A 24399-nucleotide genomic window follows, 5' to 3' on the forward strand; every position below is an offset into this window, starting at 1 on the left:
ATATATATATATATATATATATATATATATATATTTATTTTTATTATTTTCTGTATTTTTTGTATTGATGTGGTGGTTGGGCTGCACACAGGAGAGGCCAGGCATATCTGCAATTTCTTTGCTTTGCCAGTTTATTCTTTTCTCTTCCAGGCACCCCAGCAGCCAGTAATATTTTAAAATGTATTTACTTTATTATAGTCAGTGCATTGGAGGAATAGTTGCAGGGGGAAAAAACTATGGCCATGGGATACCTGCCCTTTCACAATGCAGGTGGAAGGGCATACAGCAAGAAATGTAGGAGGACATTTCTTTGACCAGGCAGAAGAGCAGCAAAAGTTTATTGTAGAATCCCATGGTCCTAGGCTTCCTGCCCTCCATCAAATGAGGACTGTCGAAAATAAAAATGAGAATCAAGCCTAAAAAACCAACGAACACTATTCTGTACTCCTACTTCTGGATCTTTCAGCTGCCTTTGACATGGTTGACCACCCCCTCCTCCTCAAAAAACTTTACTCCCTCGGTCTCCGTGACTGTGCTCTTCAGTGGCTCTCACCCTACCTATCCCAACGCACCTTCAGTGTCACTTACAATTCTACTTCCTCCACTCCTCTTCCCTTCTCTGTCGGGGTCCCCCAAGGTTCTGTTCTTGGACCTCTTTTATTTTCAATCTACACCTCTTCCCTGGGTCAGCTGATAGCCTTTCACGGCTTTCAATATCATTTCTATGCTGATGACACACAAATCTATCTCTCCACCCCTCAACTCACTCCATCAGTCTCCTCACGCATCACTAACTTACTAACCGACATATCTGTATGGATGTCACACCACTTCCTCAAACTCAACTTGTCCAAAACCGAGCTTATAATATTTCCTCCCCCCATGTTCCTCTTCCCCCGACTTCTCTGTCAAGAGCAATGGCAAAACCATCCACCCGTCCCCACATGTCAGGGTACTAGGTGTTAGCCTGGATTCTGAACTCTCCTTTCAGCCCCACATCCATTCACTTTCCAAAGCTTGCCGCCTCAACCTCCGCAACATCTCTAAACTACGTCCCTTTCTAACTAATGAAACCACAAAGCTCCTGATTCACTCCCTGGTTATCTCTCGCCTTGACTACTGCAACTCACTCCTCATTGGCTTACCTTTAAACAGACTATCCCCTCCTTCAGTCCATCATGAATGCTGCTGCCAGACTCATCCACCTTACAAACCGCTCAGTGTCTGCTACCCCTCTCTGCCAATCCCTCCATTGGCTACCACTCGCCCAACAAATTAAATTCAAAATACTAACAATAAGTTACAAAGCCATCCACAACTCTGCCCCCAGCTACATCACTAACCTTGTCTCAAAATACCAACCTAATCGCCATCTCCGTTCCTCCCAAGACCTCCTGCTCTCTAGCTCCCTCATCACCTCCTCCCATATCCGCCTCCAGGACTTCTCCCGAGCCTCGCCCATCCTCTGGAATTCCCTACCCCAATCTGTCAGACTGTCTCCAACTTTATCCACTTTTAGGCGATCCCTGAAAACTTTCCTCTTCAGAGAAGCCTATCCTGCCTCCGTCTAACAACTGCACTATTTTCTCCATTAGCTCATCCCCCACAGCTATTACCCTTTGTATAACTTGACCCTCCCTCCTAGATTGTAAGCTCTAACGAGCAGGGCCCTCTGATTCCTCCTGTATTGAATTGTATTGTACTTGTACTGTCTGCCCTAATGTTGTAAAGCGCTGCATAAACTGTCGGCGCTATATAAATCCTGTATAATAATAATAATAATAATAAAAGAAGTAGAGGTGTTGCCACATAATAGGTAATAGGTGGAGAGCCTTGCTAATGTGACCTCTTCCTCCTCTTTCTACTCCTCCTTCCCTTTCTCCTTCACCTCTTCCTCCAGCTCTCCCTTCTCCTGTTGCTTCCTCTACTCCTTCTTCCTTCTCCTCCAATGGGATTCTGGTGCAAGAAGAGACTCTAGGGAGCTTAGGTTAAATGTGGAGAATATTGTATTATGGTCAAACAAGCACAAACAGTAACAGCAACACAAACTGGGTAAAGTAATGGCAGGAGGGAAGTAAAAACCTGTCTGGAATTTTGTGGGGTTCCCTGGTACTCATTATCCAAGGACTGCCTGCCCTTCCCCAGAGTAAAGCCTTGAAACTCAAATCAGCACTTTCCAGCGCCTTCAGCATCATCCATATTCCCATGCCAGGTTTTTGCTGGAGCAGAAATTAAAAGTCCCCAAACCCCTTATACATTCAGTGCCTGCATGCCAGCTTGGCACTTCCACACTAGTTTGTAAAGACAGCCCCGTTTCTCTGGGGATGTCCGACATTAAAATTTTCCCACCCGTCATCACAATTTTGAATGCTTTTTTTCACTGAACATTATTTACAGATTTGCATTTTTTTACAATTTTTATTTGTTTTATTTTATTTGTATTTTTTTTCTCATAAGGCTGTCCTGCTCTAACAATCATGGGCATGGACAAAAGGCTCTAACTAAAAGTTGAGTATTGGCTTTCAAAGATGCACCACTGGCTGAAGGTGGCCCAATATGTGCTTGAGGTACTAGCTTGCCCTGCTGCCCATGTCATGTCATTTAGGGTCCGTTGCAAAGCTGGTGGGGGAGGTAATTTGTGACTAATGCCGCGTACACACGATCGGACTTTACGGCATACTTGGTCCGGTGTACTGGATTTCGTCGGACAATTCGATCATGTGTGGGCTCCAGCGGACTTTGTTTTATCAAAAGTTTTACTGACTTAGATTTGAAACATGTTTCAAATCTATCCGACGGACTCGAGTCCGGTCGAAAAGTCCACTCGTCTGTATGCTAGTCCGACGGACAAAAAACGACGCTAGGGCAGCTATTGGCTACTGGCTATGAACTTCCTTGTTTTAGTCCGGTCGTACGTCATGACGTATGAATCCATCGGACTTTGATTGATCGTGTGTAGGCAAGTCCGTTCATTCGGAAAGTCCGTCGTAAACTCCGTCGAAAAGTCAGCCGGGCAAAGTATGCCGTAAAGTCCGGTCGTGTGTACGCGGCATTAGAAGCTGACTTTTAATAAAACTGATCAGACCTAGATCACTGAGGACTACCAAACACTTATTGCAAGTGTTACCGATACAACCAATACATTAATTTTATCTCTGCGTAGTACCCTCTAGTGTGCTACTAGTGTGAGAGTAGGCAAAGTATATCCTGACTCGTGTGTAAGCCTGTGAGTTTTTGAATCTGGGTTTTTGAATCTGAAGCAAGTAAGAGACGGAAGCTATTGGCTACTGGCTATTGAACATCCTTTTTCTAGTCCCGTCGTACGTGCTGTATGTCACCGCATTCTGGATGGCTGGACTTTGGTCGGACTTTGGATTGACCGTGTGTAGGCAAGACCGCTGGAATGGAATTCCGTCGAGTTCCATCGAAGAAACCTTCGGAGTTTATTTTGACGGTAAAACTGGTCGTGTGTACAAGGCATAAGGGAGTAGTGCTACATTTGTTTAACTAAAAAAAAACAACTTTTTGAGTATATGTTGATATGACAAGGGGTTACGGTGCACATGGGGTGAGGTTCTGCAGAGTTTTAGGTGCACAATGTATTTTTCTTGAAAGGAGGAAGTGAGGTGGGGCAAAAAAAGGCAGCTCTTGAAAAGACTGTCAGTAACTGCTGCCTAATGTACTCTAATCACCCCAAGCTAAAAGCTATAATCTAAAATATGGGAAAAGATCATAATTAAAAGAAAAATTCATCTAATGTGTTAAAGAATAAAGAACCAACTATCAATCAGTTGTTGTGGTCAGATATTGGTATCCTTTAAAAGATTTTTGTGTGTAGAGAGCTGTGTACAATGGCAGGGGAAAATGTACCTTAGCGCTGCAATTTGAATAACTCAACTAGTTTGTTAAAGAAGAATAGCTTTAGCATAATAATATTACATGGAAAGCCTATGTTCATTCTAATTGCTAGCTTTCTTGAAAATATCAGCTGGTGATACTGACATAAAGGGGTTGATTTACTAAAACTGGAGAGTGCAAAATCTAGTGCAGCTCTGCATAGAAACTAATCAGCTTCCAGTCTTTTTTTGCCAACGCTTCATTGAACAAGCTGAAGTTAGAAGCTGATTGGCTATCATTCACAGCTGCACCAGATTTTGCACTCTCCAGTTTCAGTAAATCAACCCCAAAGGTCCTTGTTTTTCACTTTGTATAATAGGGTAAAAAATGCTCTGCCCCGTTTCCCACTATCTCCTGCATATAAATCACCATTACATTCTCTCCCAATAGAAACTATGGGCTGTTGTGCTGATGCACATTGTCCAGTGGTTTTAAGACCAAAACCAAAAATATAATATATTGTAATTGTATAATGTAATATATTGCAGCCTAACAATCATTAAATGGGGTGGCTGTATTAGATTTCTTTTGTGTTTTCCCTTGGTGATCTGTTGATCTGGCTAGTAACACACCTCCTGTGTTATACAGACACCACTGTGGATGAATGAGCACAGGGGGCAAATTTGGACAGTGGAACTGTCAGTCTGGAGGGGGGTAGAGGTACTAGCAGATTTAAATACAGCAATAAATTAAAGCTGAACTCCAACTAATACTTTATAATCAGTTACAGAAAACAGTTTTTTTCCTTCAGGATAAAGGTTTTACATAAATAAATAAAAGCGGTTAATTTTAAGCACCCCTTACAGTCTAATATGGTCTGTCTCATTCTTGTACTGTATTGTACTACAGGGTCAGTTCCTAATGGGTTCAGTCTCTGTCTCTAGCTCTCCAGAGCAGCAGCTCACCAGCCCCAGTGATATTGTGGGGCACCATCTGGTCACACACAGCAATTAGTCCACTCTCTGCTCTGCACCCAGGTGACTCTTGCTGACGGCACCCCCAAACTCAGCACTCCGGATCCCACTCAGACAGCTGTCATGCAACAGTGATGATACACATTGGACAGCCATGTGCCCTCTCTGGTCTCCCTCGCGGCAAAAGGAAGCTGTACAGCCTGAGAAAATGCAGCTTTCCCCTCCTCCTGGCAAATGCAGTTCAAATGCTCTTAATTATGATAGTCTTTCTCTCCTTTGGACTACAATTCCGACTGTGCAGTGCTGTCTGACTAGGGATACTAAACTCTTCCTGCTCAGCAGCTCCCTCATCTTGCTGATATAGCTGCTAACCAGTTCAGGACCAAAGGGCAGCAACTTTTCATCCAAAAGTTTGTGATTTTTGAACTTTGCAAATCCTGAGATTTTTTCTTGAACCCATGGTAGCAGTGAACCCAAACCTCCTGCCTACTCTTAATTAAGTTTAATTGGTTGTATTTATTTAGTTGTATTACAATTCCTTATTTTGAAAAAAATGTTTTTAATTTTCATAAATCAGAACTTGCTTTTTTTGCATTTTCAAAGAAACCAGCCAACTATTGAATCAATTCTGACATCTTCATCTGCCTTTATGGATAATCCCTTTTGATCTATTTTACAATTCATGTTCCTTTATATTAGACTTCTACAGACATAAAGCCATCATGGGCTAAGAGAGCCGTGTTAGTTTATTTATCAGAAGTGTACGTGATTGATAATTCTCACAACATTCATTGGAACTGGTACATAAAAATGAAAGAACTAAATTAAATTAAAGGAGATTCAGGGTCATGCTGAGCACTTATAAATAATTTTACAATACTAAACTACATGGCAATAGTCCAGGCAGACAATTAACAGCTGAGAACTCTGCAGAATACCATTATGCCTGTCATGTTAAAAACTCAATAGATGTAAAAACTCTAGCTTTAACCTCTTGTGGCTGCACTAACTCTTTGGGCTTCTGAAAGGAATTAAGATTTACATTTCGCTTCCTAACTTATAGCTACTAATTTAATGTACATCAAGAGCTGGAGGTCAGGGAAGAAAACATATGATACATTCCAGGACTTAGCTATTGATTTTCCACTGCAATGAAGCATGCTCTTCTTTCACCTATAGTATAATGCACAAATCCTACAGCAGGGGAGCTTCACTGGGACTGGTAAGAATAATTGATTTCAACTACATTTCCTTAATCTTTTAGTGTTCCTGTCACAGAGAATAAAAGAATAAAGAACTCCGAAGGTACGATGAATTTTCATTGTTTGGTTTATAATGAATTTTTACAATGCATTATTCATCAAACAAGTCAATTAAAGAGCCTAGATCCATCATTCCTCATCAGAACTTTTAATTTCAGTAGGCAAAACTTGCATCCAATATGAACACATAATTTAAAAGAAAATAGGAAAAAATAAAACGACCTACCTTTTTGAGGAAAAACTGTAAAGCTCCATACACACTATCAGATTTTTTGCTGATTTTTTTCCTTCAGATTTACCAAAACCATATAATATGAGGTCAAACCTTAGGAGTTTCAATTTGTATGCAATCAGGCAGCCCCTTGCACTACATGGTTTTGGTAAATCTGAAGACAAAAATCAGCAGAAAATCTGATAGTGTGTATGGGGCTTTAGGCTAAGTTCACACTGCAGATGGATGCGGCTGACAGCAGGGGTCCGGTGTGTCCCTGTTCTCCATTCCAGGGATGAATCAAGCCTGAATTTTTGTCCTAATTCGGATCTGAAACTAAACCAAAGACTCACAGAACTCCTGTGCAATTCGCTCCGCTCCCGCTCTGGTGATGTGTGAACTGGCTCCATTGAGAGCCGGTCTCAATCTCCTGTCATGTGATTTGGATGCGGGGAAACCCACGTCCAATTTGCATAGTGTGAACCCAGCCATAGGTAAATCACGAGAAATGTTGTTCCTATGCGTCTACTTTTTAAGAATACTACAACTGAGTAGCCCTCTTCATTTTCAAATTATTTTTGTTGACCATCAGTTAGGATAATGTACTACAAGGAACACTTCTGATGCACAGTTAGTGTGGGTGTTGGTCATTCTCTAGATTTGCAAATTAGCTGCTCATCACTTCACATTCATTTTTGGAAGCAGTACTTTAGTCTTATCCTTTGAAATGGGTAGGGGGGCTGTTAAAAAAGAATTCTAGGTTAATATTTAAAGCGCTCCTTCAAAGTATTTAACTCCTTCCCTACCTCAACTGTTTTTCTTTAGCTTTGGATAGAGTGGAAATGTATTAGAACACGTACCAGGTTTTTACTGCTGTCTGTGCCCCCAATAGGGAGATTCTCCCTCTCTATTTGTCCTGTTTACCATTATCATTAAAGGTGAAAGTAATAGAAAATCCCAAATTTTGGGTTGTCCCCAGAAAAGAAATAAAGGAAATCTTACAATGGGGGTGCTAGTTCTGGTTACTTGGTTCTGTAAGGAAATTCCTTAAAAGGTTGTAAACCCAGACAACCCCCACCCAAAAAAAAAAAAACCTGTAAGACAAAGGCATAATGAGCTAGTATGCATTGCATACTAGCTCATTATGAAATACTTATCTTAGAACGAAGCCCGCCAGCGGCACCCGCACACCACTTAGACAGCTGACATGTTCCCCGGTGTTTCTCCCTGTCAGTGCGCATGGGAGCCACCGTTTATGACACAGGCTCTGAAGGTCCGGCACGGTAAGCTGGACCTTCAGAGCACATGCGCCAATGACATCATCGGCTGCTTGCACCTCAAATATCTCCTAAACTGTGCAAGTTTAGGGAGATATTCACAGTAATAAGGCTTACCTGTAGGTACAATAAAAAAATAAGACTTTACTATCACCACTAATCTTTGCCATAGTAATGAAACCGTTGGCACAAACTATATGAACTGACCCTCACATCGCTGGCATAAAGGTCGGGGACAATACCCATAAAATAGGCCTTTATGCGCGTTATTATTTCTCTGACTGATCCAGTCAACTCCCTCCCCCACCTTCAACGAGTGCTTGCCTCCTTTAGCACTATCTCGTACTACAAAATCAATTATAGCAAATCCTCTATGTTGGATATTTGTTTGCATCCAACTGTCAAACGTAGCATTGCATCCATCTCTCCTTTCTCGTGGGCACCTAACTCCACTCTCCAATATTTAGGTATTCAGCTGGTCTCACCTTCTTCTCAGCTCCCCCGACTCAACCTAAATGCTCTACACTCTAAATTGCAATGCATCTCCCAAAGCCTACAAATAACTCATGCTTCCTGGATGGGCCGCATAGCCCTGACAAAGAAGTACCTGCTACCCCACATCTTATACACATTCCAAACTCTCCCGAAACCCGAAACCTATTCTATTCACACAACTGGCCAAGCTACAAGCGACCCTGGTATCCTTCATCTGGAATGGCAAACGATCCAGGCACAAATGCCATATCCTGTGCACCCCTTCAAAATCTGCCGGAATGGGTGTCTCAGATGTTGCAGCATACTATAAAGCTACAATTCTTGATCAATTCAAGGCCTGGTGGAATCCTACTCAAGTGCCTATATGGCTGCAAATTGAGAGAGCAGCCCTCTCAACTGATCCCAAGATATTCCTGGGTGCCTTACTTCTACAGCTACAACCCTCTCGCTTGTTCCTGGACACTATCAATGCAACAGTAAGAACCTGGAAGTCCCTACTCCAACAAACTCAAGGCATAGCACGGGAGCTTCTTTTGCACTTGCTCCTTTCCTCCCTGGAGCTCTTGATCCCACAGGTCTCCCTCATTCCTTGGACCACAGCAGGTATCAACACCATTGGAAACTTGTTCACCACTAATCATCTGAGCTCCTTTCAACACCTATGTCAGCAATATCAACTGAACCATAGAAACTTTTACATGTATCTTCAGATACGCTCAGCTCTCTCCCATACACGATGGACCAATCAGCCTCTACTTTGGGACTTAGTGAAATTCTACTACCATCCCGACCCATCTTGAAAAGGCATTTCATCCATCTACAAACTACTGATAAACCAATGTCGTACATCAAAAACTCTTCAATGCAATATTGAGAGAGAATAACCCACCTTACTATCACCCCCTCACAATGTCATTGAGCTCTGGCCTCCATTTTAAAAGCTTCCCACTGTATTACCCATTGGGAATCGATGCAAAAAATCTTCCATTATTGGTTCTTTACTCCTGCTTAACTGTCACAAATATATCCCACTGCATCATCTGACTGCTGTGGAAACACTGAGACTCTGCTCCATATTTGGTGGCAATGCCCCAACCTATCCAATTTCTGGGCAGATGTCGTCCTTCTGGCTACCTCCATAACTAATGTTCTGTTTAGCCCTACTCCCCTGATGGTTCTACTAGGCATGGAACCTACCTTGTGGCCTCCCCACTTTCAAACCATTGTAACCCACATCTTTATAGCAGCACGCTTAGCTGTTGCCAGACGATAGAAATGTCCCCACCCATCTACAATAGCAGACGTTAATACCATCCTAAACACACACTGCCATCTTAAATATATGTTCGCTAAAGCACACTTTCAAATCGAAAAATTTCTAACCAACTGGAACAACTGGCTTACTGAACCCGGGGCCCTGGCCCTTTGCCTTAGTCCTACCACCCTTACACGATCATATCTCCCACAACAATCACAACCACTGTGGAACTTCAACCCAATCCATGCTCGTAAGGCCATCTTGGAATAACTCACCTTCCCTTACATGCTTTACCATCAACATGTGTGAAAATCGCAGTACCGACAACCTCCACTGCCTTTTCTTTTCCATGCCTAGTTGCACATAGTTTATATTTACCACTCTACTTGTATTGATATGTTCTGTTTCAGCATTAATGTTTGCCTACAACTCCACTAGTTGCTTTCCTAATGGTAAACCTCTACTGTTTTTTGTTTTTTCCTCATTTGACTTGTACTTGCATAAATACCTTAATAAACATTATGGAAAAAAAAAAATAAGATTTTACTTCCTCTTTAATTTTCAGGAATTACTTCCTGTTTGGCTATGGGACAAGAAGTGAAGGTAAATCTCCGCAGTGGGACACAGATGGTTAAAAAAAATTGACAGGAGTAACAACCCACCCTTGCACCCTTACATTTATCCAAAATGAAAAAAACAAATTTTGCATATAGTTCTACTTTACTACTAAGCTTCTACACACTTGAAGAACATTGCAGATAGGTTTGCAGTAGTAATGCTTTCTCTGTAAATTGATGAAGTTGAGAGGTACTTATTTGGGCTTACAGAAAGAAGAGAGCACATTGTGTAGCACCACCACTGTAGCATTCATAAGGGTAGATGGGGCAAGCACAGTGCCACTGCCCATATAATGGCACACTCTGCAGGATTTAGGGGCTTCATTCTTTTTATTTCTCTTCTCTTCAGAAGGTTCATTTACTGTAATTTTGTATTTAGTTGTATGGTTGCAGCTGCACAAAGTCAATTTCAACTTGTTCCTGTGTATAAGTTTAAGTTGATAATAAACCAATATATTTCAAGGTATTTTTATAATAACTGCTAAAGGTAAAGTGGCTGTCAAACCACTATATCCTTTTATAAATTTCTCTCTGTTTCCTAATCCTGTGTGCCCCTGTGTGTTTTTTTTAAAAAAACAATGCCGTCTATACCTGATTTCAGAGCGCCGCTCAGTGCTCACGTGACTGGCTGCCTCTCTCCTCTCTCGATCTGACAGCTGCAGCAGGAGGGGCCGATAACCTGCTGAGGTCAGCAGGCACTCAAACATAATGTATAGACGGCATTTTTTTAATAAAGCATATACACAGGGGCACACAGGATTAAGAAACGCAGAGGATTGTATGGAAATCGAAAAGTTATTTTACCCACAGGAGTAGAGGCATGGACACTGTCACTAGCTGACAGGCAGGGAGGGGAAAGGAGGGCAGAGGAGAGCAGAGAGGTGAAAGCAGGTGAGGGAGGCATGTAAAATGACTACAGTTTCAGGGCTCAGCAGCCATGATAAACCATGGTCAGTTTATAGGGGGGAAGGCAGAACCAGGCAGGATCAGCCAGGTATTTTAGGTTATACAGTGGGCCAAATTACACAGCACAGGCCCTGTGCTGTTATTAGACATGTGCATTAGTTCTCATCCGAATGCATTTTCGTCTGAATTAACAAACGATAATGAACATGCAGAATCCAAAATCCTAAAGATCCGAAATAAAAAAATGCTTTATTTTCATATCCATTATATTTTCGTATCGTTGCAATAGCAGTTCGATATAGATTGATGGAAGATTCGATATGACGGTGACAATAGCGATCTGTGTCTATCGAACCTGTGGTTGAATGTGCCTAACCTAACTCTATTAGTCCAAGATTTTTCGACATAGAGAGAAACGATTCGACTTTAGAGACATGAAGATTTGACAAAGCAGCTAAAAACATACGATTGCCGCAAGCGGACATTTACAGTCAAATGCTCCACCCATAGGCTATAGAAGCATCCTAATGTTGTTTGACTTGTAAGAATAATTATTAATTATAATTATTACTAGTCAAACAACATTAGAATTCTACTATAGCTTGTGGGCGGAGCATTCGACCCGAAATGTACAATCGCAGCATTGTACAGTTTAGCTGCTTTGTTGAATATTCTTAGAACATCCGACAGACACCATAAGCCTTCAACTGACATATATAAAAGGTCCTGAACTCCTGTTAGTGGATTTTTCACTGTTAATCAATTTCTTGTAAGATCAGGGTAACTGGTAGTATCATCTAATCTGTTTAAAAGTTTGCTGGATTCTATAAAAGGTATTTGTTGGATGGAGTTCAGTTTGTTAATTAGAGGGAATGTATTGTGATTTTGATTATATAGGTTATTTAACCAGTTCCCAACCAGCCCACGCATATATACTGCGGCAAAATAGCTCTCCTGGGCGAAACCCCATACGGGTACGTCTTTCCCCTTTTCAGCCACTAGAGTGTGCTCTTGCATGCCCGCTGCACAGCAGGGGGACCTGGTGCGCATGGCCGGTGGTTGTGATGTGTGTAAACACACAAATCCCTGTGCTGTCAGAGGAGGATATATCTTCTCTCTTACTCAGTCATATCCCCATACAGTTAAAACACACTGAAGGAACACACATTTAACCCCTTGATCGCCCCCTAGTGTTAATCCCTTCCTTGCCAGTGACATTTACACAGTAATCAGTGCATTTGTATAGCACTGATTGCTGTATAATTGTCAATGGTCCCAAAAATGTGTCAAAAGTGTCCGATCTGTCCATCTTAAAGCGGGAGTCCGGCGACCAATCTTTTTTTTTTTTTTTTTAGGTCATTGAGACACTTTGCTAACCCCAAAATAATACTCACAGTTTGGGTGTAATATTTCCGCCTCTGTCTGTTTTCGTACTGAAGAATAACTTAAAAAATGTGATGCTGGCTGTTTCCATCTTGCTTGTGGGCATGTGAAGCCCACAAGCATTAATTTCCTGGATGTGGTGAATGCTGTTCATTCACAGCTTGTTCACGTGCATGATCATTGTTCCCGCACTGAATCTTGGGAAGCCTGACACTAAGCTCCCAGGAGACAGTGCGGCGCCGGGGAAAGGCAATAAACACGCCTACTCCCATGGGAGGAGAGACAGGAAGTGCCACAATAAAGTACAATATAAAGGTAATTACAGCAATAAAAAAAAAATTTGTGCGGCATTTGAACATCTATGCAATCAACTGAAGGGGGTAAGATTAAGTTAAAAATTTGAGTGGAACCCCGCTTTAATGACGCAATACCATTAAAAATCGCAGATCACTGCCATTACTAGTAAAATAAATAATAATAATGATAATAAAAATGCCATAAAAATGCCATAAATCTTTCCCAAATCATTTCCCATTGTAGATGCTATAACTTTTGCGCAAACCAATCAATATACGCTTATTGCAATTTTTTTACCAAAAATATGTTTAATACATATTAGCCTAAACTGATATAGAAATTTGTTTTTTTATTTATTATAGTAAAAAGGAAAAAATATTGTTTTTTTTTTCAAAATTGTCGCTCTTTTTTTGTTTATAGCGCAAAAAATAAAAACCGCAGAGGTGATCAAATACCATCAAAAGAAAGCTCTATTTGTGGGAAAAAAAGGACGAAAGTTTTGGTTTGGGTACAGCATTGCATGACCGCACAATCATCAGTTAAAGCAACGCAGTGCCAAATTGTAAAAAGTGCTCTGGTCAGGAAGGGGGTAAAATCTTCCGGGGCTGGAGTGGTTAAAGGGTAACTCCACTTTCGTGGTGAAAAAAAATAGCAAATAAAGAAAAAATAATATAGCACATATGACTGCGACACTATTTTGTTATTAAAAATTACCTTTCCTTTTCAATCTGCAACCAATGTAATTTTCTGAATATATTGCAATTGTACTGACCACTCCACAGAAACATCATTTCCTGATTGTGTGATTGACTCACCAATTTTCCCAGAAGTCTGCCTAAGATACAAGTCAGAGTTCAGGCATCCCTTGCAACAAAAATGTCATTTTTTGAAAGATACTTTCAATATGAACCCATCTAAAGGGATGCAGGCCCAGCAGATTTCCTCATTAGTGACCTGTAGCTCCGCACCTGACAGTTAATTATGAAACCACTCCCATTAGACTTACTCAGAACAGAGGCACAGACAAACACACATGGATTTCTTCAGACTAACAAAAGGTAGGAATCTGCAACAAAGTTTGTTATAATCCTTGCAGTGTACATCCAGACATCACCCAGAGGGGAATGTTTTTTCTCAACAAAAGTGGAGTTACGCTTTAATGTTGTCAGGATATATATATTTTCTTAAAAGTTGTTTTATTCTTTGCATTGTTATATCCAATTATCTAATTTTATATTCATGTTTGTCCAAACAACATATTATTAGTGATACTGTTGGCGCTATATAAATCCTGTATGATAATAATAGTAAATACTATAGATTATAAATCAATTTGGATCTTCAATTTTAGCTTGCGAGTGCAATCAACATTCTCATCGCTGTCGCTTTAACATGGAACTCTACAAGCTGTCTGGTAGGAAGAGTGGAGGCATATGCCTAAACTGCCGTCATAACACTGCCGGGCGCCATTGTCACTACTGTAAACAGGGTTACAAACGTGACTTGAACAAAGCTATAGCCAGTCGAAAAGCCTGTAAGCGTAAGTACAGATGTCATCTTTCACTGTTTGGATTTATGTTAAGACATTTGTTGTAGTCAAAGTCTTTAGACAAGATTGTTCAATGATAAAATGCCCAAAGACATCAGATAACAGTGTGAAGAAACACTTAATCTAAGAAAGATTTTTGGGGAAAGGTTTTCTGAGAGCATTTGAATAACTGTTTGGTGGAGCTAGAATTATTTTACCGTTTCCGTTAAAGGAACATCATTTTTGCAATTCTATTATTTCATATGTATTTAATCGAACAATTATACAAATTGAAGATGTATGAAGATTTTCCACATCTGCTAGAATTATGTTTATATCATATGACACTGTCCTTTGTGTATTTTGCAATTTTTAAAATTTTTTTTTGATAAGTGGGATTGTTACTGTTTAAAAGAGAAGTTATGGATTTCAAAATAATAAATGATCATACTCGCCTAGGTGGGGGCAGCATCAGTCACCTGTCGCCTCTGAGACGCTGAGCAACTAAAGACCACTGATCACTCAGTTCTCAGTTTCATTAATTGGCTCTCTGCTCTGCCCCTCCAGGGCTCATTGGAGCATTGGACTGTGGATGGGGAGGGAGCAGCTAGCTCAGGCTCTTAGCGGCACAATGAGAGGTTAAGCCAGCTGCCGCTCAGACATCTGGATAAATGCCGACACTGAAGTCGGCATTTATCCAGAGTCTGGACTGGCTGTGTGATTTCAGCCAACAGGGGGCTGCCCGTGTCAGCTGAGTCTGGATAACAAGAGTGCAAAGCTAAGTGCACTCCTGTGACCCACAGTAGAAGTAGATCCAAAAGAGCTTTGGCTCTACTTCTCCTTTAAGCCCCACTCCACACAAACTATGACCACCCCCCATCCCTCCTGTCTTTGACCCCCCTTTAAGTCATCCAGCAGGGGTTTTTTTTATTTTTCTTACCTGGCTGAGCAAGTTATACTTACCCTAGTTCCATTCTCCAGGCCCCTAGCTGGTATCATTTCCAGATGCAGGGGGCCACTGATCTAACACTGCAGATCATCACTAGCCCCTACCAACCCCTTGTTATAATGTCACTCCTCTTATGGATCCTGAGAGAACTTAACCACTGGAAAGCCAGTAGGAATTGTCCACATCAGTGATGTGAACACTGGAAGAAGGACCCAGTCTGATGTAAACAAAGGAAGAAAAAATACTGAAGGATCACATAACCTCAGCTTTTGGTAAATAAAATAGATGTTTAGATTTGTTTTTCTTTTTTTACTGCCAGTGATCAGTTACAGGGGGTGAGAGGGGGCTATTTTACCAGTCTTATGACCACATTCTTATATCTACAATAAGCCCTACAAAGGTTGAATAACATAAGATTCTTTATTATTTCTCACACTAAAAAATGTGTAGCAAGCAACTTTAGTGTCCATCATTTAATTATACCCGAGGCATTCATTTTATAAAGGTACCCATAGTTGTGAGGTGATTGTCCAATTTGAACATAATGATTGTTTAATTAGAAAATGCCTCCTAAGTTTTCTGAGAACCAGCAAATGTTCAAAGTTGTTCCTAACAAACCAGTCCTAAAGAAGATGGCATTGGCCAATTTGGATAAGGTGGTGCAAGAGGATGATATATTTGCTTTTCCCTGTATGTCCTGCATACAGAGGCATATCTAGTGAAAATGGCGCCTATGGCAAGCACTGAAACTGCACCCCTTTGTGATTAGGACAGAGAGGGACGCAGTGCGACGAGGACAGAGAGGGACAGAGAGAGATGCTGGGACAGACAGAGAGGGAGGCAGTGCGACAAGGACAGAGAGGAATGCCAGGGACAGGGAGGGACATTGGGGACAGACAGAGAGGGACGCAGTGTGACGAGGACAGAGAGGGACGGCGGGGACAGAGAGGGACGCATGCGGTAAGAACAGAGAGGGACGCTGGGGACAGACAGAGGGATGCAGTGTGATGAGGACAGAGACGGATGCAGTGCAGACAGGGGACACAGGGGGATGCTAGGAGGGGACACCGTGTGGGGGTGGGGACACTGGGGGGACCAGGAGACTATTATGGAGCCTCCTGCGGTCCTGTTGGGGCCCAGGCCCACTTCATCTGTACTGGCTGACCCTCCCCCCTCCCCTGATGGTGGCAGCCCTGGTGTCTCTAGACTCCTGTAAAAAAAGTACACAGCCTCACCTGATGCCTGTAATAATAAGACCTCTCCCGGAACGCTGTTCCCCACCAGCCCCTCCTCTCTTCTTGTCCGTCCGATGTAATGTACAGTATAAGCACCTAGGGTGGATAGGAGGGAAGGAGGGGCAGTGGGGAGCAGCGTGCCATGAGAGGTCTTATTACAGCTGCTGCCCGTGCTAGACTGTATCTGTTGCAGTCTTGCAGTGCCTCTTATGGGGCCAACCTAATGGGCCCAGGCCCTCGGGCAATGTCCGAGTACCCGATGGGTCAGTCCGCCCCTGCTCATTAAACTGTTCACATTCAGTGAAAGTTCATCTACTGCAAAGTTTGCAGTAGATGAACTTTCACTGAATGTGGACAGTTTAATGATCTTGTTGCAAAAATCACTTTATTACAATTTATTTATGATATCTATTTATTTAATCCACATTGAGCACTATATTTAATTGGCTGCTTCTGCTTGGCACACACGCACAATCGCAAATGATGATGACTTTGGCCAGGCCCAAGCAGGAACAGCCAATCAAATATAGTGCTGAACATGGAGTAAATAAATATGCATAGCCATTGATATTATAAATAAAGTGTAATAAAGTGATTTGTGCAACAACAGGTACTACTTTTAATTAGAAGTAGTACCTGCTGTTACACAAATCATTTTATTACACTTTATTTATGATATCAATGGCTATGTATATTTATTTAATCCATATTCAGCACTATATTTGATTGGCTGCTTGCTTCTCTATGGAAGTGGGATGGAATCCAAGCACACAAGCACATGATGTTGATGATCAAGATCAGTACCTGCTAGGCTGCAGTGCTAATCCTTGCTGCCTGGGGGTTCTTTCTCTCTAGTCTCTCGTGACTCCTCTCTTCTTCTCCCCACATCACATGACGTCACAGACCACGCTCTGGGGAGAAGATAATGCCGGCCGTACAGAGGAGGGTAGGTGGAGCATTAGGCTCCACCTCCACCAGTTACCCTACCCTCTACGTGGACCTGGTCTGCCCAGTCACCAGCCATCATAGGGGCGCGCGCCTGTTGCTTCCCTCCCTAGGCCAAGTAACCATTAGCAAGTGCCGTGCTGGCGCCGCGCTCCAGCATAGCAAGCCGGCTGCGGCACCAGGGGCTATATTAGTGCGGGAGGCAGCCACGAGAGCTGGCCGCAGGAGGACAGATGGAGGTTATTTCTCGTGCATGGGGTTGCTTTTTTGCCACCCCCCTCCCATGGTGCCCATGGCACTTGCCATGGCTGTTATACCTTAGATACACCACTGCCTGCATAGCTTTGAGCAAACAAACTGGAGTAATCCAAGAATGCATGTTTATCGGAAGACTTTTCAGAAGAACAATATTTTGGCATTCAGATTGTGATTGCACATCTGTCCTACTCTTGATATCCAAGTCAGCTTGTTAAGTTTTGAACAGATTTGAATAGTACTGGAAATAAAGGATTCTTCAGATTTCAGTACAGTTACATTTATTTTTGAGACCTCTCACCCTTCCTTGCCTCACCTTTCCCTGATCCAGTGCTTTCTTGTAAAAACTCCTTCCACATGGCCTGTGCAAGTGTGCTGTTCCCCTCATTTCAATCCTATAAAGAATTCATACCCCTTTTGAAATATGAAGTATGAACCCTTCGTAGAACTGAAAAGAGATTGCCTGGCAGAGAGGATTTTGATAACGAGCTTGGGAGCACTGAGCAGGCAGCACATCTGAGATGGTTGGGAATGTTTGCCACTTTCTAAAACAATACAGTCTTGGTCTAGTTATTCTATTATATATTTGCTAATCATGTAAATGTACAGAAATCCCCAAATCATTTCCAGTTAAAGACTCAATGTCTTACAAAGCACATACCTTCTAAAAAATACAGACAGTTACAGACAGATACAAACTACAGATAAATCAAGTTTTTCCTATTAATGTTTTTACTATTGTTACTATTTTTTTTATTACTGCAGCTTGCCAGTGTCACCCAATAGGGGCTGTCAATGGCATGTGCAATCAAACAACTGGTCAATGCCCATGTAAGACTGGAGTGACTGGCCTAACATGCAATCGCTGCACTCAAGGATACCAACAAAGCCGATCTCCCCATATGCCTTGTGTCCGTAAGTAATTTTAAGCAATACAGTAAGCACTCTGTTTATTATAAGGTGAGTGGATTTTTTAAAGTTGTCTTTAATACAAATTTATTTAAATTTTTTTTAAATAAATTTGGGGCCAGTCAAAATAGAAAGCCAGTCTTCAAAACTCTTGATTCATCATATGTTGCCCTAAAATTTGAACAGACATTAGACAGCATTTATAAATACTGTATAATTATATAATCAAGTTAAAAATAACAATAACATAATAAATACCGTTTGATTTACTAAATGATCCTTTATATCACCATTATCCATATCATGAAATTGTTTAGCTGCCTATGCATGTACCAATTTTGAGAAGTGATATTCACCCCCCCCCTCCCCCCGACTGTATTTTTGACTCCCTGTTGCATGAGTATGAATGAAATGGGTAAAAGATGGCTTTAGCTTCTGTTCTCCACCTGCAGAGAACTCTTCAGATACAGTTTGTCCTTTTCTGGGCTTAATCGTAGAGGCCTCTATGATTAAGCCCCCCGAAAAAGATGAAACGCATCTGAGATGTTCTCTACAGGTAAACAATAGGAGCTGAAGCCATCTTTTACCCTTTTTATTCACATTCAGGAAACAGGGAATTGGTGTTTGTGTGAGGACGGCCTCCGTTTTGTTGAAGTGTACTGAAGCCTGAAAAGCTGATCCTGTTTGTCTTGCACCAGTCTATCCACATGATAATATGAATGATAGTTTGCATTTGAACGGTATTTTTTTCATCATTTTGGGCTACATAAAATTCCATGTTATACATAGACCTATCATTTGTCTTGTTGTTTGGTATGGCTTTGTTTCTTGACAAAATGAATACATTTTTCTGTGTAAAGGATAGGTTTCTAGTGGCTGTGGAATGAACTTAGGGGGTTCATTGACTGTGTGCTTGAAGGGTACAGCTATGTAAATTGGGCTCTGGTTATACCTGGAAAATTGATCATTTACACAGGATTTGGTACATTTTATCAATAAATTTTACTGCAATATATTAACATTAACATATTTATTTTGCTTAAAATTAGGGATTCAAGAGGAGATGACTACAACAGCAGCATATCCTGTGGAATGGAAAGCAGGATCAGGTATATCAAACTTACTGTATAGTATTAAAGCAGTATTTGAGTTTTGCTGTGTAGCAGGATTTAGATTTGATAATATCTATTTTTTTTTGTTAGTCTCTGAATGCCAGTCTTATTGTAAGCCATCTCACAGCCGCGTGCACATGAATCTACGCAAGTATTGCAAAAAGGATTACGGTATGTAAAATGATTGTGATAATTTATTATTCTCAACAAGAGGGAAATTTGGGGAATGCTCACTTACACAGAACAGCAGGGAATCTGTTTTAGGCCTTTGTAAAGGAGCTCCAAGCTTGCTATAATGCTTGGAGATTGTTCATTGTTTTTGATGAGATGCAGCTCCAGTCGTGGAAACCCAAAGATCTCAGAGGCCTAAATAATTATCCTATGTAGGCATTCCCACCAGCCAGTTGGGAGCTATGTGTAGGAATGAAGGAGCACACAATAACTGTCTCAGGTCTAGTACTATATAAGAAAACACTTAGGTGTCTATAAAAACATTGCTATGCAAATGTATCAATCATTTACACAGCTGACAGGAATCTTCACTGTAATTTGTGAATATGTTTATATCATTTGTCACCTCCATCTGGAGGCTGTAATGCAGTATTTTCCTGAAAATAACTCATTATTGACACAAGATAGGCCTCACAATCCTAGGAAATAAACATACCTCATATACTCGAGTATAAGCCAAGTTTTTCAGCACATTTTTTTAGGCTGAAACCCCCCCTCGGCTTATACTCGAGTGAGGGTGCCCATCTGCAGCTGTACCTGTGATAACTAAAACAGCGGGTGTCTCCCGCTGTGTCATGCCCATCTGCAACTGTACCTTTGATAACTAAAAGAGTGGGTGTCTCCCACTGTGTCATGCAGTCTGCTTGGCCATCCATGGTAACAAAGCCCTGCCTCCTCCTCGTCCATGATAGATGGAACACTGATACAATGCTGGGAAACTGTATCAGTGTTCCGTCTATCACGGACGAGGAGGAGGCGGGGCTTTGTTACAATGGACGGCCGAACAGACTGCATGACACAGCAGGAGACACCCACTGTTTTAGTTATCAAAGGTACAGCTGCAGATGGGCATAACAAAGCAGGAGAAACCCGCTGTTTTAGTTATCACAGGTACAGCTGCAGATGGGCATGACACAGCGGGAGACACCCGCTGTTTTAGTTATCACAGGTACAGCTGCAGATGGGCACAATGAGGCTGCAGATGGGCACAGTGAGGCTGCAAATGGGCACAGTGAGGCTGCAGATGGGCACAGTTATCTGCAGGTGGGCACAGTGAGGCTGCAGATGGGCACTGATGATACAGGTGGGCACAGTGAGGCTGCAAATGGGCACACTGAGGCTGCAGATGGGCATTGTTTACCCAGTAGCTGCTGCCTTTCTCACCCTAGGCTTATACTTAAAGCGGAGCGCCGCCGAAAAAAAATTTTTTAAAAGTCAGCAGCTACAAATACTGCAGCTGCTGACTTTTAAAACATGGACACTTACCTGTCCAGGGCGCCCGCGATGTCCGCACCCGAGGCCGAAGCGTCTCTCCGTCCTCGGGTGCTGCCGCCTCCATCTTCGGTAAGGGAATCAGGAAGTGAAGCCGTGCGGCTTCACTTCCCGGTTCCCTACTGCGCATGCGCGAGTTGCGCAGCGCAATACGGATGCTCCCTGCTGCCTCTGGGACCCGTGTGTTTCCCAGCAGGCAGCGGGGAGGGAGCAGGAAGTGGCGTTAATAACCGCAGATTCTGCGGCTATCTATGCCTGAAGTGGGTACAGATACCTGTAATATACAGGTATCTGTACCCCTCTCCCCCCTGAAAGGTGCCAACTGTGTCACCGGAGGGGGGGAGGAATCTGATGAGTGGAAGTTCCACTTTTGGGTGGAACTCCACTTTAAGTCAATTATTTTTCCCAGTTTTTTGTGGTAAAATTAGGTGCCTCGGCTTATATTTGGGTCGGCCTATACTCGAGTATATACGGTATTAGGCAAATGACGATGCTGATTTGTGACAAATGATTGACAAAATTTTTTTATAAATATACCCCTTAAATTAGTGTGGATGTAGATTTTGCTTCCCTGTTGTCCATGGTTACTAATGTCCATGCTAGCAGAAGATGATGGAGAAGAAACAAACATGTTGAGATCCTTATTTCACATAGAGAACATTATACAAAATTATATGTTACATAAATATACATTTTGGAGAACCTTGCATTGTGACCAGAACGAACTTGCAAGCAATAAAGAACCTTTGTGTGCAAAATAAAAGGCTCATCATACCGCGGCACAGTGGTGTAGTGGGTAGCACTCTCGCCTAGCAGTAAGAAGGGTCGCTGGTTCGAATCCCGACCACGACACTACCTGCCTGGAGTTTGCATGTTCTCCCTGTGTCTGCGTGGGTTTCCTCCGGGTACTCCGGTTTCCTCCTACACTCCAAAGACATGCTGGTAGGTTAATTGGATCCTGTCTAAATTGACCCTAGTATGTATGAATGTGAGTTAGGGACCTTAGATTGTAAGCTCCTTGAGGGTGTAGGGACTGATGTGAATGTATAATGTATATGTAAAGCGCTGCGTAAATTGACAGCGCTATATAAGTACCTGAAATAAATAAATAAAATAAATATTCACAGACTGTTTTAGGGTGAACTAAACCTGAATTTCTTGGTGCTACAGAAGTTACAATAATGCTCTAACTTTTCCTCTCCTTTTAGAGTTCTCTAAGGTCTGCAGAGCTGTTCTGATATGTACAGTTGGGAGGCACAATTCTGGCTCCCTGCTGCACTCAAATGCTGTCACAAAGCACAGCACAGTTATGATGTTTGTTCTCTACATATAAATACACATCAAATTAATGAAGCTGCTTTCCCTGAACATTTTCCTGTATTTGTTTTTCTTTATAAAGATTTCAACCTTGCTTTAACTGTCACCCACCATTTAGAATTTCTCATTGCAATAATAGAACAGAACTGGTAAAAAGCAAAAGCAAGGTTCCATTTTATCAGCATAGCCATGCTGTGTTTTTTTTTTTTTTAACCATGGTCAGTAAATGAGATGTGATAGACCTCCAGTTTGAAGGACCTTTTAGATGCAAATAGATTAATTAGTAGGGCTGAAGCACTGAATTCCATGGCTTTTATTTTACTCCCTGCTTGCTTTGGGTCACTTTCCTCCCAGCAGGTCCTTTTCTTGATCCCACGGGCACAGCTGGGATAAGATGACTGAAGGATCATCATTTCATGGGATTAGTTAAAGCCATGGCTTCTGAGAAAATGGCAATGTTCGGCTGGGAAGGAAAGTGAGCACTGAAAGCCAGAAATGAGATAGAACTATCGGGTCCAAGCCCCGCTGCGTAAGAAGAATGTTTTTAACAGCACAAAGGGAATTATCAAGTTAAGCTGATTTCCTCTTGCTGCTTTTAAAGAAGTGAGGGCAAAGAAGAGTAAAAACAGAAGGCTAGACTGGAGACTAGATTTAGGATGACTGCAGCATTTATTTATAGACATACATCATAAAGAAATGTACATGAGTCTTCACCTGCAAAATGTATTGAGTACCTCTTTATCTTTTGTGTACTGTATAATGCACACGCATTCTGATGAAGGGTTAAACATCTTTCGGGGTGGCCTACTGTGCATTAAAAACACAGTGAGTTCCAGGGCAAGCACCCTGTAAAGAAAGGGATAAGGGGCCCTTAAGCCCTAGTCAGTGGTAAGAGAATAAGAGGCAAAGAAAAGAAGTCTCTGTGATTGATCGTCTTTATGTCAGGACCAATAAAACTAAACAGTCTTCAAACAAATGATGAGCAACAGAGCAACAGCTCAAATTAAAGGCATGAGGTCACAGGTTAAGTGTGTGCAGCCACCCAAGGTGTATGTATACATTAGAGTAATACTACAGAGCCCTCAAGCTTGATGTCTTAGAAGACTGTTCAAGATATTGTAAGACAATTGTAATGCAAAATTACATTGGCATAAGTTAGACATATATTTTATTAAATGGTTTCTAAAAACCTTCCTCTGTAGGAGTGCAGAATAACAGGAAACAACTCGGACCTTAGCTCATAGGAATCCACCACTATTTAAGTACTGATATCCCAGTGGGATACCGAGAGAGGAGCTGCATCAGATTTCTTGTTTGAAAAAGCTTTGAGTGCATTGGCACCAAAGGGATTTTCAACCTTTTTGAAGAGTGGAAAACCTATTTTATTGCAATTATATAAGCTATTATTCTTGCTAGTATATTTGAATAACTAGGGATACTATATCCTTCCTTATTGTAGCCCTTTATATGGCCGATACAAGCATCAGTAGCAACAATATTTAGTATGTGTAAAAATTCATATTGGATAATCTCTTAGATAAATGATCATCCTATATAATACTTCAACAATTGAGAGTTTACCTCCTAGCACATAGTAATCAAAAATCTTTGAGGGCAGGCAAATTAGATCTGCCTTTCTATGGCCAGGCTTCTTTATTTTTTACACCAAAAAACAATTATCTGTATGGTTCAGTGAAAAACTGGTGGCCATGCATGACTCCATTAATGTGATCGAATAGAGCTGAGCATTTCTGGCTATAATCTGGTCATTTATTTAACAATAAATATGGTAAATGATTACTGCTTAAAGTTTATGTAAAAGCAATACTTTAGAGAGGGCTAATCTTCCTAATTTGGATGCAGATAGCAATACAAAATTGTCATGGGTTTTAACACTTCCATAGTCTGCCTAAAACAAGTAAAAATTACTTTAAATATATTTTAATACTGCAGGAAGGGATCATTATCACAAGTATTTTTTTTCTGTAATCAAAGTTAAAAAGCTTTACCACTTCTACGCTGCCCTGTTTTTAATTTAATCTAAGTGAGAAAAATATCCGAGTTTGATTAAAGTCATAGATAGCCACAGTCACATTTTCCCTTGATTCCAAAGAAGACAGTTTAATTTC

At 41.5% G+C, this 24399-nt stretch overlaps 1 protein-coding gene across 5 annotated transcripts in view; it reads left to right on the plus strand.

Moving 5' to 3' along the window:
- Positions 1 to 24399, plus strand: part of LOC141110906 (netrin-1-like) — a 182169-nt gene that overhangs the window by 152477 nt on the left and 5293 nt on the right. For all 5 annotated transcript variants that reach the window (XM_073602688.1, XM_073602685.1, XM_073602686.1 and 2 more), the window contains 4 exons: positions 13869 to 14057; positions 18195 to 18344; positions 19388 to 19447; positions 19541 to 19621. In XM_073602688.1, the coding sequence (XP_073458789.1) occupies positions 13869 to 14057; positions 18195 to 18344; positions 19388 to 19447; positions 19541 to 19621 (480 nt within the window). The remainder of the gene's footprint in view (positions 1 to 13868; positions 14058 to 18194; positions 18345 to 19387; positions 19448 to 19540; positions 19622 to 24399) is intronic.

The sequence above is a fragment of the Aquarana catesbeiana genome, linkage group LG10 (genome assembly GCF_042186555.1).
Source record: "Aquarana catesbeiana isolate 2022-GZ linkage group LG10, ASM4218655v1, whole genome shotgun sequence".
Lineage (NCBI taxonomy): Eukaryota > Metazoa > Chordata > Amphibia > Anura > Ranidae > Aquarana > Aquarana catesbeiana.